The sequence below is a fragment of the Motacilla alba genome, chromosome 7, assembly GCF_015832195.1.
Source record: "Motacilla alba alba isolate MOTALB_02 chromosome 7, Motacilla_alba_V1.0_pri, whole genome shotgun sequence".
Lineage (NCBI taxonomy): Eukaryota > Metazoa > Chordata > Aves > Passeriformes > Motacillidae > Motacilla > Motacilla alba.
The window spans coordinates 21,277,100-21,290,901 of NC_052022.1; the positions used below are offsets into that span (position 1 = coordinate 21,277,100).

The following is a 13,802-nucleotide window of genomic DNA, read 5'->3' on the forward strand; positions in this document are numbered from 1 at the left end:
ACCTAATAAATTGGTAGCAAGTGCAAAGTCACCAGTCTCTCCCAGTCCTTCATTTTGGGGTTGGCAGGAGCTAGGAGGAATTTTCCAGGTGTGAGAGGTTCCCTGGGTTTTGCGAAAGGAGGCAAATAAAGACAGACCCAAGTGCTACAGGGTAGCAGCTCCGGCTTTCATAGCAGTTGATATTTTGTAATTTCTTCGTTGCAGAATGGTTAGAATAACCACCCATGGTGATGAAGACTGCATCTACCCTTGTCCCTCCATCAGCGGGCACATCCCAGCCAGCTTTCCACTCCTTAGCTGTCTTGGAGCTTCTAGGGATCGTGGTTCTGCATCCAGATTGTTATTAAAAGGCTACAATAATCTAACCAAACACTTCGCTGAACACTTGTGTAAGCCACTGCTTTCCTCCTTGTGTTGCATCTGCACAGCAGATTAGTGTCTTCTTTAGGAAGCAGTCAGGGATCTCTTTGTTTCCTTCTTTCAGGTACAAGGTGAATTAATCCATTTGGAAACCAGCAAATCCACCCCTCCCTTCCCCCCACACAAACTCAAATTCTTCCAGCATACATCTCTTGACAATAAAGAGATAAAGCTCAGATGCCCTACATGACGAAGAATTGAGCCTGTTTCTCTGCATTTAAGTTTTACTAAATAAATTGCTTTTGTTGTTTAAAGCTGTGATGAATGGAGACAGAGGGCCAGGTTGGTCGCTGGAACAGTACAATGGATGTAAGAAGGTTTTTTTTCTTTGCCATATAAATCATTCACATTGTTTAAGGTACATTGATCAATCTAATGGCTTGTAATAGGCTCCTAATTGCCACTAGGAAAGTATTGCAAGCTTGCATCTGAACGTGAAATGGTTCATGATCTTAAGCCTGAGTTCCAGAAATTACAGAACACAGAAAGAGCATAATGAATGGCTCCCCTTCTTTCCTTGCCCTAATCCCAGGACAGGGCGAGGGGGAAGAAGAGAACATAGGAATGGGGGTCTGGCATATTTTCCTCAACCAAAATAGCAATTCATTAAATGGCAAAAGCTGCAGGAGGATTTATTGGTCATTGTGGACCGAAGAGAACTTTGTAATGTCAATCATCCTGCCAATTACGCCGCCACATATCTCTATCTCTAGATAGACAGCTTGCTTAATCACAGTCAACATTCTGAGTCACGCCTGGCTAAAACCCTGGTATAAAAAGCTAGGAGGGCACCGGAAGCGGGATGCTAGGAGCAGTGTGGGGACAGGACTCCTCCGCGGGGAGGCTGCTCCGGTGAGGCACCCGCCCGTTCGGTGCTGCCGCTTCCCCGCGCCCCGAGCGGCGCCGCCGGGGAGCCGCGGGGCGGGGGAGCCGGGCGGGCCGGGGCGGGCCGGGCGCTGCCCGGGACCGCCGAGCTCGCCGTCCCGGCCGCCGCTGCCCGGCTCACCGCACGCACCTCATTATCGAGTCAGCAGAGCCGCTTTAATGGACTTGTGTGGAAAGGCGGTTTCACGCTCTATAAACGTTGGGTCCAAGCGTTTACTAATTAAACTCTTTCTATTTAGAAACACCTGCGTTTTAAGAAAGCTTTCTGAACGCTAGCACGGGCTGAATTTTCAACCTGCTGCAGTCTGAGCTCGTCATGCCTAACCTATGCATCGTAACAGCACTGCAAAGTATGTGAACCAAAATCCTCGTACAATGCTCCTCAGACTTTCATCCCAAGGCAGAAAACAATCTATGATGCCGTTGAATAATCTCCCAATAATTGTAGTAATTAAAATCATCATCCAGTCTGCAGTCACCTTCCTTCCTTTGACACTAGTCTTCCCTGGAATTGTTAACGTGTCTCCGGCTGAGATAAACAGAACAAGGGAGCTTTAAAATTCACAGTCCAAATAAATTTAGCGGAAGAGAATTAATTCCAAAGACAAGCTTTGGAGTGCGTTCAGTAAACGACAGGATTTCTAAAACTACTGTGCAGATTTTTTAAACACAGGGTAATATGGGTCTCCTTGCTACTCCGAAACAGCATCACCTTAAAGATCGAGAAAATATGAAAGCCCAGCCTGATGCTCCACCTCGGGGCTCAGTGTGCAGAGGGCAGGAGGAGAGGGGAGTGCACCATGTAACAAACATCATATGAGAGATCAAGCAGAAATTGTGGGAGAGTGACATAATTTTCATTTAATTTCCATTATCTATTTGATCCCAGTGCTCATTGCCTTTTTATTAACTATAAAAGATTTCCTTTTAATCAAAAGCTGCACTTCATCTTTACCCACAAATTAAAAACTCTATAGTGGAAAGAATTCAGTGGACTCAACAGGCACCAAGGGCTGTATTTTAACACTATCTCTATTTATACTTCCCCCTTATAGTATCTATTCTTGGGCAGAATAGCAGGGAAGCCTTTTCCTAACTGAAGTTATTAATTTATCACCAGGTACCCCTCTGAGTTGCTCTGATAATCAATGCTGGCTTCTAGATCACGTAAATGAGGAGTGTAATTGAGGGGGGAGGGGGATTCACACGGAAGAACTGTTGCTAAAAAAAAAAAAAAATCTGGCAGGACGCAATTATTTATCTCGGCAATGAGCAGTTTGCCTGTTTCCTGCCCATGTCCCTTCCGTTTGGCAGAAAATTAGGCTGCTTTTCTTAAACTTGTGATGGTTTGCCCCCTTCCTACCCATAACTGCCATGGGTAAAACTCCGTGCCCCTTCTAGAAAGCAGGGGAAATTGTACAGCAACCTTACATTTAACTGCTGCTAAATCGATTTATTTGGAAAATATTTGGCAGCTCTTTCCCAGAGCTCTTTTTGAACAGACAAGCCATTTCATCTGATGCTCTTGAATATAAACCCAGGAGCTTCCCAACCATCTGTAATGAAAGAATTGTTTCCCAGCTCTACCTCCTAAAGACAGCAACTTTAGTAGTTGCACAGATCAAAAGACACTCGTAGAGAGAAGATGGGAAACAATATTGTTCAAAGAAAGTGAACTGTTGCATTTAATTAGACTATTCTTTATTAGTATTCATATTGAGATTTTTTTTTTTTTAGATTTACGTTGATTTAACTGTAATGTATTTATGATGTAAATATATTCTGAGATGAAAACGTCACGGATCAATTGTAAAGGACCCGGATACATAATTTTTAAAAATCAGTTTCAGTTTATATGAGGTTCTCACCCCACTTTCGCTTCTTAGTCAGATTTGTTTATGCAGAATCGACATTTAATAGTGCTAATTGCACTCCAGTTAAATTGCCCTGATTGCAGAAAGGGAAGCAATTTTCGTGCTCTCTGTCTGGGTTTGGAAGAAATTGTTTTATATTCACCTCTTTATAAAGAAGTGGAGATAAGGCACCGAGCCTTTGCACAAATTGCACTTATGGGCTGACTGGCAGCATTCAGGCTCTATAATAGAGCATTATTTGGCCGTTTTGAATAATGTAAAGCATTTGCTGAAAGCTATTCTCCTGAAAATTGCTTTAACTTTTAAAAGGGTGATGATTCACTCCAAACCAGGCCTTTGTTACATTGTCATTATCCCCCCAAATGTTTTAACAGTCAGCTCAACACTTTAGCATAACACATTGATCTTTGTTTAAAAACTCGATTTTTGGAGTATGAAAAAAATCTGTCAGAAAATACTTGACCCCCTAAAGATTTTAGCAGCGTTCCCCCTTCCGCCGCCGTTCGCTCAGCCTTTCCACCGCCTGCCTCGTTCCCGCGGGTTATAGTTACTTTTCCGACTACAAAGGGGCGAGGAGATGGATGTGCGGCAGGCACAGCCGCCCGCCAGTCTTCAGGCACAGCAGAATCCCTACTTTGCTGTGGGAGCGCAAGCGGGCAGCGGATGCCTTTACTCGCTGATGTAGAGACAACATTTTTAAACGTCACGCTCTCGATCTGCCTTCCAGCCGTATTTTATTGATGACTTTCCCCAGGATGAGAGGAAAGACCCTCTCCCCCCGCCGCCCTGGGGTTGGCCAGAAGCGCCGCGCTGCCACTTGACGACCACCATGGCAGGCTCCTGGGAAGGGAAGGAGCGGGTTTCCCCCGGAGAACAGAAGAAGGAAAGAAGGAAGGAGGGAAGGAAGGAGTCACCTGTTGGGCGACGGCTCCCGGGTGCCCCTGTCGGACTCGTCGGAGGGGGTTATGTCGCTCCCCCCGCCACCGCCTTTCTGCCGCCTCCACCCGCCGAGCGCTACAGCCCCCCTGGGCACAGCCGCCGCTCAGGATCTGCTCCGGGCAGACCTTTCGAGGAAAGGGTTTGCCATGCACTACCCGGACCCCTGCGCCGGCTGCGAGTCAATGTGGAAAGAATTAAGCGCAGAACAGAATTTTTTTCGCCTACTGCCCCCACTCTGTTTAAAACCCGGCGACAAAAAGGCGAGAGCCCTTTGAAAATAGCCTTAAACGTTTAAATAAAAGATAATCTCCAGGGAAATCCATGGCAGTCGTCCTATAGATTGCATAACACAATGTTGAAAAAACCGCAATACCCGCCTTATTTAAGCACACACACACACACACATATATATGTAAATATGTGAAGAAAAGCGAATTCGTAATCTCAAATTCCCGGTTTCTCCATCTTGCTCCTAAGCGATGCCTATTTTGCATCTGCTAGAAGGTTTTACACTGGATGGCAGAGGCGGCACCAAGAAGGAAATATTGACTGAAATGCAGAGCAAGGGCCCGGCATTGCTAAACGCACTCATCATATTTCTAGTTCAGAATTGTACTCAGCTGCACTAGGAACGGCAAAAAGGAAGGGGAAAAGCTCCTATTCCCATTCTCACAGAGCCGACCGCGATGATGAAAAGTTGCATGCCTATTGATCTTCCGCGGGCACAGTACGGGCAAGTTCTAGCCAATTACTTAAGAAGCCTCCAATAATTACAAATCAAAGGGACTAGCTTGCAAGACATTGAGGAGCCGAGGTTTGGACTTACATTTTGCACATGCAGAGAGCAGGTATAGTCTCTGTCGCTCACTGGGTGCGTGGAGTGTGCACAGTGCAGAGGCCACAGGCAAGTGCTAGGGCGGCTTATTCCAGCAGCGCCCTAGCACTGCTAGGAGGGAGCAAGCTTTCTGCCATTAGCAGCACTGCTTCCACGGGAGTACATGAGGCTTGAAAAAACGTGCTGCAGGCTGCGAATTTGACTTTCAAAGTGTTTTGCTGGCGATTACTCTGTAAAATAACGTCCTCTATCTTAAGCGACAGGATGTCAAATGCCCCTCGTCCCCTCTCCCGCCCCGGTACAAGAGCAAAGAGATGCCTGGCGGTTCCCTGTCTTTGGAATTTTTGGCACTTTATAAAACCACAGAGCCTCCTCAGTTCTTTTTGCAATGAAAGTAAGAAATACGTTGTGCGCGAAATCGCTTCTGGCATTTGGTAAAAAAACAAACAAAAAAATTAACGTGTTTTCACAGAATGTCATTAGGCGCCGTCAGGTTATTTGTATCCGACACGGACGGCTCCCAAATGGCTCGAAAAGGAGGCAAAGGGCCTGTTGAATAAAAGCGACGCAGGTATGTTTTACGGGCCGCGAGGATCGCAGGTGACTACACCAGCAGCAGCGCATCGGACACCTCCTGCACAGTTTACAGGAGACGGCGGAGCGGCGTCAGGCGCGACACCAGCCCTCCGCCGGCGCTGACCTCGCTCTCGACTCCTGCCCTCTGCGGCTCGCCCGCTCCCCCGGCGGGCAGGGCCGCGGCGCGGCGGGAGGCGCGGGGCGCGGGCGCGGCGGTAATTGCGGCGCGGCCGCCGCGGGCCGGAGCGGGGAGTTTCTCCCCGCGCGCTGACTGGCACGCGCCCCGCGCCCCGGCGCCGGCACCTCCGCGCAGCCTGATTGGCTGCCGGGCCGCTCCGGGCCGCTCCGCCCGCGCCCTCATTGGGCGAGCGCCGCCGCCAGCGGTACTTCAAAGCGGGCGCTGCCCGCACTTAGGCAGAGTTTGGCCCCGCCGCGCCGGAGTGTCCTTAGTGCCGCCGGGCAGCGCGGGGCGCTCACCGAGCGCCGTCCCCTCCGCCCCACCGCCCAGCCCACGGACGTGCTATGGCTACGTCTATCCTCGGGGTAAGTCGCACCGCGCGCTTCCTCGCGGCTTCCCCCTGGAAAAACTGTCGTTGCCGCCGCGTTGTGGCTGCCCCTTGCCGAAATCGCGTGGACCCGCAGATGGGAGGTGATCCCGGCCCGCCTCGGGGGATTTCATTGCGGGCTGCCCATCGGGTCGTTCCCAAAGAGTTTAGCCTGAAAAACTCGCCGGGCCGGAGAGAAGCTGTGCTGCTTCTGCTTTCTTTTGTCTAGTTCTTGATTTGGTTTGGGAATTTTTTGTTTGTTTTTTTAACTCGAACTACGCTCGATTTCCAAAGATTTTCGCCGGCCCGGCGTTGCACGAGGCGACAGTCGGAAGGCACCGCGCACTGCTCGCCTTGCTGCCATCTCTTTTTTTTCCCCGTCGCTCCTGTACGGTTGCTCGAGGAGACGCCGCATTTCGTTCCCACGGGATTTTTGGTTTAACGGCGGTACGCTCGAGCAGCCCTCTCGGAACACGCGTGTCGCTTGTCCCCGTCGGGACCCGCTTGCGATGTAAATCTCTCGGGCGATGAGACCGGTCTCCGGCGGAAAACGAGTCGTGCCCAGCGCGGCAGGGCTGGAGGCTTCCTCTAAAATAAGAGAAAACTTTTCCGCGGTACCGCTCGTTGCGCCGCGGTTCTACCCGCGCCGCCGCGTCCCCGCGGGAGCCCGGCGAGGTGGCAAGGGTTAGGCTGACGGGCCGGCTTTGTCTCTTCCCGCAGGAAGAGCCGAGATTTGGAACGACTCCCCTGGCCATGCTGGCCGCCACCTGCAACAAGATCGGCAACACTAGTCCCCTGACCACCCTGCCCGAGTCTAGCGCCTTCGCCAAAGGGGGCTTCCACCCCTGGAAACGCTCCACCTCCAGCTGCAACCTGGGCTCCAGCCTCTCGGGCTTCACGGTGGCCACGAGCAGGGGTTCCAACGGACTGGCCAGCGGCACGGGCACCGCCAACAGCGCCTTTTGCCTGGCTTCCACCTCGCCCACTTCCTCGGCCTTCAGCAGCGACTACGGCGGCCTCTTCTCCAACTCGGCGGCGGCGGCGGGCGTGTCCCCGCAGGAGCCCGGCGGGCAGTCGGCCTTCATCTCCAAAGTGCACAGCTCGGCGGCCGAGAGCCTCTACCCGCGGGTGGGCATGGCGCACCCCTACGAGTCCTGGTACAAGTCGGGCTTCCACTCCACGCTCTCGGCGGGCGAGGTGGCCAACGGAGCGGCCTCCTCCTGGTGGGACGTGCACACCAACCCCGGCTCCTGGCTCGAGGTGCAGAACCCGGCGGGGGGGCTGCAGAGCTCGCTGCACTCGGGCGCCCCCCAGGCCTCGTTGCACTCCCAACTGGGCACCTACAACCCCGACTTCAGCTCCCTCACCCACTCCGCCTTCAGCTCCACCGGCCTGGGCTCCACGGCCGCCTCGCACCTGCTCTCCACCAGCCAGCACCTGCTCACGCAGGAGGGCTTCAAGCCCGTGCTGCCCTCCTACACGGACTCCAGCGCGGCGGTGGCGGCGGCCAGCGCCATGATCTCGGGCGCCGCCGCCGCCGCCGCCGGGGGCGGCTCGGCCCGCTCCGCCCGCCGCTACTCGGGGCGCGCCACCTGCGACTGCCCCAACTGCCAGGAGGCCGAGCGGCTGGGGCCGGCGGGGGCCAGCCTGCGGCGCAAGGGGCTGCACAGCTGCCACATCCCCGGCTGCGGCAAGGTGTACGGCAAGACCTCGCACCTGAAGGCGCACCTGCGCTGGCACACGGGCGAGCGGCCCTTCGTCTGCAACTGGCTCTTCTGCGGGAAGCGCTTCACCCGCTCCGACGAGCTGCAGCGGCACCTGCGGACTCACACGGGCGAGAAGCGCTTCGCCTGTCCCGTCTGCAACAAGCGCTTCATGCGCAGCGACCACCTGAGCAAACACATCAAAACGCACAACGGGGGCGGCGGGGGCAAAAAGGGCAGCGACAGCGACACGGACGCCAGCAACCTGGAAACGCCGCGCTCCGAGTCCCCCGACCTCATCCTGCACGAGGGGGTGGGCGCCGCCGCCCGCGGACCGGGCAAGGAACCTACCGCGGGCCCCGGCGACTCCTAGGGGCAGCGCCGCCGGAGCCGCTCGGACTGTGCCCCGCGCCGGCCGGAGGGACGCGAGCCGCCCCGCCGCCGACGGCGCCCGGGCCGCAGCGGGGGCGGGCCGCAGGACGGCGGGGCCGGAGAGGCGCGGCCCCCGTCCCGCCCGGCCAGTAGGTACCGAGTGACACTTTCTTCCGTTTCCCTTTTCTCTTTCTCTTGGAAGGCAAGCATCCTAAGAGAGGCTTAAGGTGAGAAATACAGCTGCAACTCTGAGACGGTCCCTCTGTATCCCATAAACATCTGTATAAATAGGGTTCAAAACCGAAGAAAACAGGAAAAAAAAAAAAAAAAAAAGAAAACCAGATCGTGTTCCCTTATTTTTCTTGTAAATGTTGATCTGATAGGGGGGTTGGGGATTTTTTTTTTTATAATTGGTGAATTCCTGAAATTCAGGGAGGTTTTGGGGTTTTGATTTTTTTTTAATTATAAATTTCTGATGCACTTTGTGGAAGTCAGTATATATGTAAAAGATATTTAAAATGTTGAGTTAACACTTCACTCAAATACACGTAAGTTAAGGTCTCTTAAAGAAATTAAATGCGTTTATCTGTATGGAAAAAAAATCTTGACATATTTTCATTTTGGTATTATTAAAGGACTCTGAACAATATACTCACGGGTTTGTTCTTCTTCGTGTCCCCTCCTTCCCCCCCGCCCAGTCCTCGCAGGGGTCACTTTTTGAGTAGGAGCCCTCGCACCCCCTTCCATCGTCCTTACAGTCACTGTGATTAAAAATACAGTCAGCAAATGATATAGCGGGGAGGGGATGGGACCGGCCCCTGAGCCAGGCGCACTGAACCACTCTGCTCGCTCTTTTCAAGCCGCCTTTGCTTTGATTTACTTTAAAAAAAACAAACAAAAACAAAAAACCAACAAATTTTAACCGAGTCCGAGCCCTGCTACAGCCGGAAACCATGCTGAGACCTAAGTGGCTTTGGTGAAACCGTCCCCAAAATCGAGTGAAGGCGAACTGCGCTGAGGAACTATTTATTTAATTTTAAAAGCCTTCAGCGCCACAAGGCTGCCTAGGCTGGGAGGTGATCTCGGGGGAATAAATCGCTAGAGTCAATACTCCGGAAAAGACATTTCATGCCTAAATGAAAATCTTGTTAAATGTTATTAATTTTGACTTAGAGCACACAGCAGCCCCCTGTGCCTTGTATTCCCTTATTAGGGATTCATGTCTTATCAAATATCTAATTAATCTCCTAGACATCATTTGTTCTGGCCAACTTTATCTCAGCTGGTCCGCGGGGAAAACTCCGAATATTCTCGGTGACAAAGCTCCCTTGAAGATCCTTTTAATTGTCCAAATTAACTGCACCAAATTTGCATGTCAAACGGTAAAGGGCAACCTAAGATAAAATGTAAACGTTTTAAAAGCCCCAAACTAAGCACTTGATTTGATAACTAGGCTTTTTAATGTTATGGAAGACAACTGCTCCTTTCCTTTTCAAAGACAGTTGATCTATGCAAATAGTGAATTGGAAATGCTTATGTCCCCATGCAGTCAAATGGTCCTTGCATGTTATTTGAATATCAGTGGCTTTGCTATTGAAAAGGTTCAAGGATGCTCTCTGACTTCTTTGTGATTACTCAGTGCAGCGTCTTATTCTGAAGAAAAAAAACTCAGGAATAATTAAAGGCTGGGCTAAGGCCTGGGAACACATTTGGGACAGGAATCTCATTTAGACAGGCTCTTTCAAAATAAGGCACAGTTAAATTGACCAGAAGGCAATTATTGAAATGAAAATTATTTTCACTCCCTTTGTCTCCTGACCACCAACCTAACAGCCACAGTATTTTTTTAAAGGCAAATTGTTAAATGAGATAATTGTGTTATTAAAAAAAAAATTAGAAGAAGAAGAAGAGGGTGAGGAAAAAAAAAGTTAATTTACTCTGGCCGGTACAGATTGGATGAATACAAATATTTTAATCCTCCATAAAACAGGGAATGCAAATAGCATCGAGAAACGGATTCTGCTGTCGGCCACCAACTGGAATAAAGACGTTGCGTTAAAGAAAATACATCTGCCGTGAATACTAATAACCGCGTCCCACCTCCTCCGCGCCACTGTTGCACAAAAGCGGCCGGGCAGCGCCGACACCGCCTGTGCCCTGGGGCGGCGGCGGGAGCCCGGCGGGCCGTTCCGCGGGCCGGGGCACAGGAGCCTCCCGGGAGAGGCACCTCGCATCTCAGCTGCCGACGGCGCCTTCCCCGAGAGCCGCTCCGGAATTTTCCTGGCCAAAAGCATCCCGGCAAGGTGTTTTTCCTGCCGCCCCGGCCGGGTGCCGGCAGGTTTCCCGGCGGGCAGGGGAGGGGAGCGGGCGCGGGGGACGCGCTCGGGCGGCGGTGACACACAGAGCGGGCCGGGCGGCGGGACCCGGCTCTCCTCCCTGCCGGGCGGCCCGGGGGCTGCGCAGGAATGCACCCGCGCGGGGTGCTGGGCAGAAGTCAGCTTTGTTTTCGATTTATAATAAAACACATCAAAGGACACCATGCAGGTCCAGTTTCTGCCAGGCCGGGGTTACAATTCTCAGCTCAGTGATCAAGGACCTTTTTGCATTGCCTTTGCCCCTTCGGGTCAGAAAACGTCCATCACTTACAGACTCCCCAGAAACGAGAAGGGAGCAGCTCTGGGCCGCAGAGCCGGTTCGTTTAACCAAGAAAATAGAAAGCGTGTCACCTTTTTAAAAAATAAATGACACCATTCATTCGTAAATGTTGGAGATAATTATATGGTCTGGGGAACTTCTACACAAAAAAAAAAAAAAACCCCAAACCAAAAAAAAAAAAAAAAAAAAAACAAAAAAAAACCCAACCCAAAACCAACCAACCAACCAACCAAACAAACAAAAAAAAAAAAAAACCCCACCAAAATAAAACCAACCAAAAAACCCCCCAAAAAAACCCTAAGGAACAAACGGTGTGAGAACCCGAAACAGAAATCTGACTTCGGTCTTTGAATCCGTAGTTCACCTCTTTAGTAAGAGGACGCCAACCCGAGGGCGGGAGAGCACCGGGAACAAGAAGGGTGCCCTGGGCTCCCCGCCGCCTTGGCCCCGCTCGCCCCGGGCTTACTCGTGAGCTGAGCATAGCTCCCATTTACAATCCCGGTCCAGCTATTGCTGCCCATTTCCACACCTCGCGGACAGGAACTTCAACCCTGCTCCGAGAGCCCGTTAAAACACGACAAACAACCAGCCAGCGACGGGAACCACCACAGACGGGAGAAGGTAAAATGTCAGGAAAAATCATCTGCTAAATGACATTCGATCGCTAGGTCCCCCGTTCGCAGGAAGCGTGTCCCTTACCCCCCGTGGCGAGTTACAGACCCAACGGCTCGTTTTACACTTAAAAGGTAACATTAATGTTTTTGTTCTAATGAGATAATATATAAACACCCGATCTCGTGCCTGGACAGCTTCTTAATTGCGTCTTTTAATTCAAATGGAAACTTTATCTGCGGGAGCTGTAATTTATTTGCAGCCATTATCTGTTCGCCAGGATCCTCTCCCACCCTTCCAAAACGCAGATGAAGGGAAGCTAAGAGACAGCCCGCCCCTTTGAGTAATTGCTGTGCTAAGTGTTTATTTTAAGTGAGAATAATTTAGCTACAAATTTCCTCAAGGAATAACATCCTTCACACATTACAAAAAGGAGAGCAGGAGCAAGACCGAGCGCGCACCCCGGGACGCCCGCGGCGCTGCCCCGCGCGGCGGCTGCCGGGCGCCACCTAGAGGCGCTCCCGCGGCGGGCTGGGGGCGCGGCCGGGGCGGCCGCGGGGGCGGCGGCGAGGAGCCGGCGGCAGGAGCGCGGGGGCAGCGGCGGCTGGGGAGGGCCCCCGGGAGCGGGCGGGCCAGCGTGAACTTCGATGGGAGACGGCGGGGCGGGACCGGCCCGCAGCGACCGCGCGCACACCCAGCCCGGGGCAGCCGGCCCGGCCTCGCCGCTCCCCGGGCCGCCCGTCGGAGGGGCGGCCGGGCCCTCGACGGTCACCGCTCCGCAATCTCCGCGCGGCCCCGCACCTGCGGCCGGGCGCGGCTCCCAGCGGACACCCGCCGGCGGGCCCCGGGCGCGGCTCTGCCGCCGCCGCCGCCTCGGCGCCGCTGTTGTTCCACAAACGAGCAGCAGCGCTGCTCCCGAGATGGGCTAATTGGTACCTGGCTGGCAGGGCGCGGGGTCCCTGTCCGCTCCCCGGCACAAAGTAGGCTGCTAGAAAATTTGAAATTGCCTTTCAGCCTAAAGCTGCCTCACCTGAATGTCATAATTACAGTAATTATGTACATCCAAATTACATGCTAATTAAATTAGAATCAAATCGTTCTAAATCGAAATCAAATGAGGTAGCGAGAATTAATCAATGACAACATAAATAGAGAGCTTCCTTCAGGGATATTTATTGTACCGATCCGAGCAGGAGCCCCATCTGGGAGTAACCCGTCTATTTACTTTCGGAGCAAAGTGCAGAGCTGACACAATAATTTATTGCTCGGCGTTAATTCTATGCCCTGGGTCCGGTGGGGCGACACACCCGAAAAGCGGCCCGGGACCCCTCGCCCGAAGCTCCCCGCCGCCAGGCCCGCGACAGAGCCGCCCGGCGGGGCCGGGAGCTCAGCTCGCCCCGTCCCGACGCAGTCCCAAGCCCTCGGGCCAAGCCGCAGAAGAGCGCCCGGTAGAGCCGCCCGCACGTCCCAGGAGAGCCGCCGGGCCCCGCTCGGACGGCGGGGAGTCCCTGCCACGGGTCCTGCCCTCCCCGCCAGGCTGAGAGAACCACCTCACGGCGCCGCGGCCCCCGCCGCCCAGCCCGGCAGATGGTTAACCCTATTCCGCGGCTCTTACGAAAATAAATAAATAAATAAGGGAATAACGATATTGCTAGAGCTGCTCTTACCTCCATCCGCGGAGCGACAGCACCTCCTGCCGGGCCCCGCCGGCTCTGCCGAGCGCCGCGCTCAGCCCGGGGCGGCGGCGCCCCATGGCCCCTCGGGCCGGGGCGGGGCCGGGCGCGCGCAGCCGCCCCGCGCCGCGGGCGGTGCCGGCGGGGCCCGTGAGGGCAGCGGGCAAACACCGCCCCGGGCCTGCCCCGGCCCGGCCCACCCCCGATCCCTGAGCGCTCCCGCCGGGCCCCCTGTGGCGAGGGCGGTCCCACCCTCCCGCAGCCGGCCTCTGGGCCCCCGAGGGCCGTTTCCGTACCAATGAGGGGACACAAACTGGCCTAGGGAAGGTACCGGGAGTGAGACACTGCCTGCACAGCCACACCAACCTTCCCCTGGTAGTCTAAGACAGATACATCCAAAATATCTTGACTTTTCTGCCAGTCTCTTCCTATGCGAAAAGGCAGGATACACTGTTTAACTACATAGAAAGGAGTAAAGTGCAGAGCTGACAAAAGAGTTGTGGTTATCAAGCTGTCCACTCTTCTTCAGGTGGTAGTCAATTGCATTGTAGCTGGCAGGATTCCTGAGCCAAACACTAAACAACTGGAGAGACCCTTCTTTGAAACAGAGGCACCTTCCAGCTATTCCTCTTTCCTGCTGCATTTAACACAAAAATGTTCATACCAGAATGTGCCTTTCCCCCTATCACATTACTCTGTCCTCTCTTACACAG

General features: G+C 53.4%; 2 protein-coding genes across 2 annotated transcripts in view; one reads left to right on the plus strand and one right to left on the minus strand.

The window, feature by feature from the left end:
• Window positions 1-13,220, minus strand: part of OLA1 (Obg like ATPase 1) — a 128,109-nt gene extending 114,889 nt beyond the window's left edge. Inside the window, exon 1 of the mRNA XM_038142019.1 lies at window positions 13,084-13,220. The gene's annotated coding sequence lies outside the window, so the exon portion shown is untranslated. The remainder of the gene's footprint in view (window positions 1-13,083) is intronic.
• Window positions 5,869-10,012, plus strand: SP9 (Sp9 transcription factor). Its single transcript, XM_038142018.1, has 2 exons — window positions 5,869-6,072; window positions 6,795-10,012. Exons 1-2 carry the CDS (start codon window positions 6,052-6,054, stop codon window positions 8,148-8,150), a joined length of 1,377 nt encoding a protein of 458 aa, XP_037997946.1. The 5' UTR covers window positions 5,869-6,051; the 3' UTR covers window positions 8,151-10,012.
• Window positions 13,221-13,802: the final 582 nt, after the last annotated feature.

Coding starts and splice junctions, on each gene's coding strand:
- SP9 (XM_038142018.1), top strand. CDS start 6,052: ATGGCTACGTCTATCCTCGGG. Junction 6,073..6,794: donor TGGCTACGTCTATCCTCGGG/GTAAGTCGCACC, acceptor CTCTTCCCGCAG/GAAGAGCCGAGATTTGGAAC.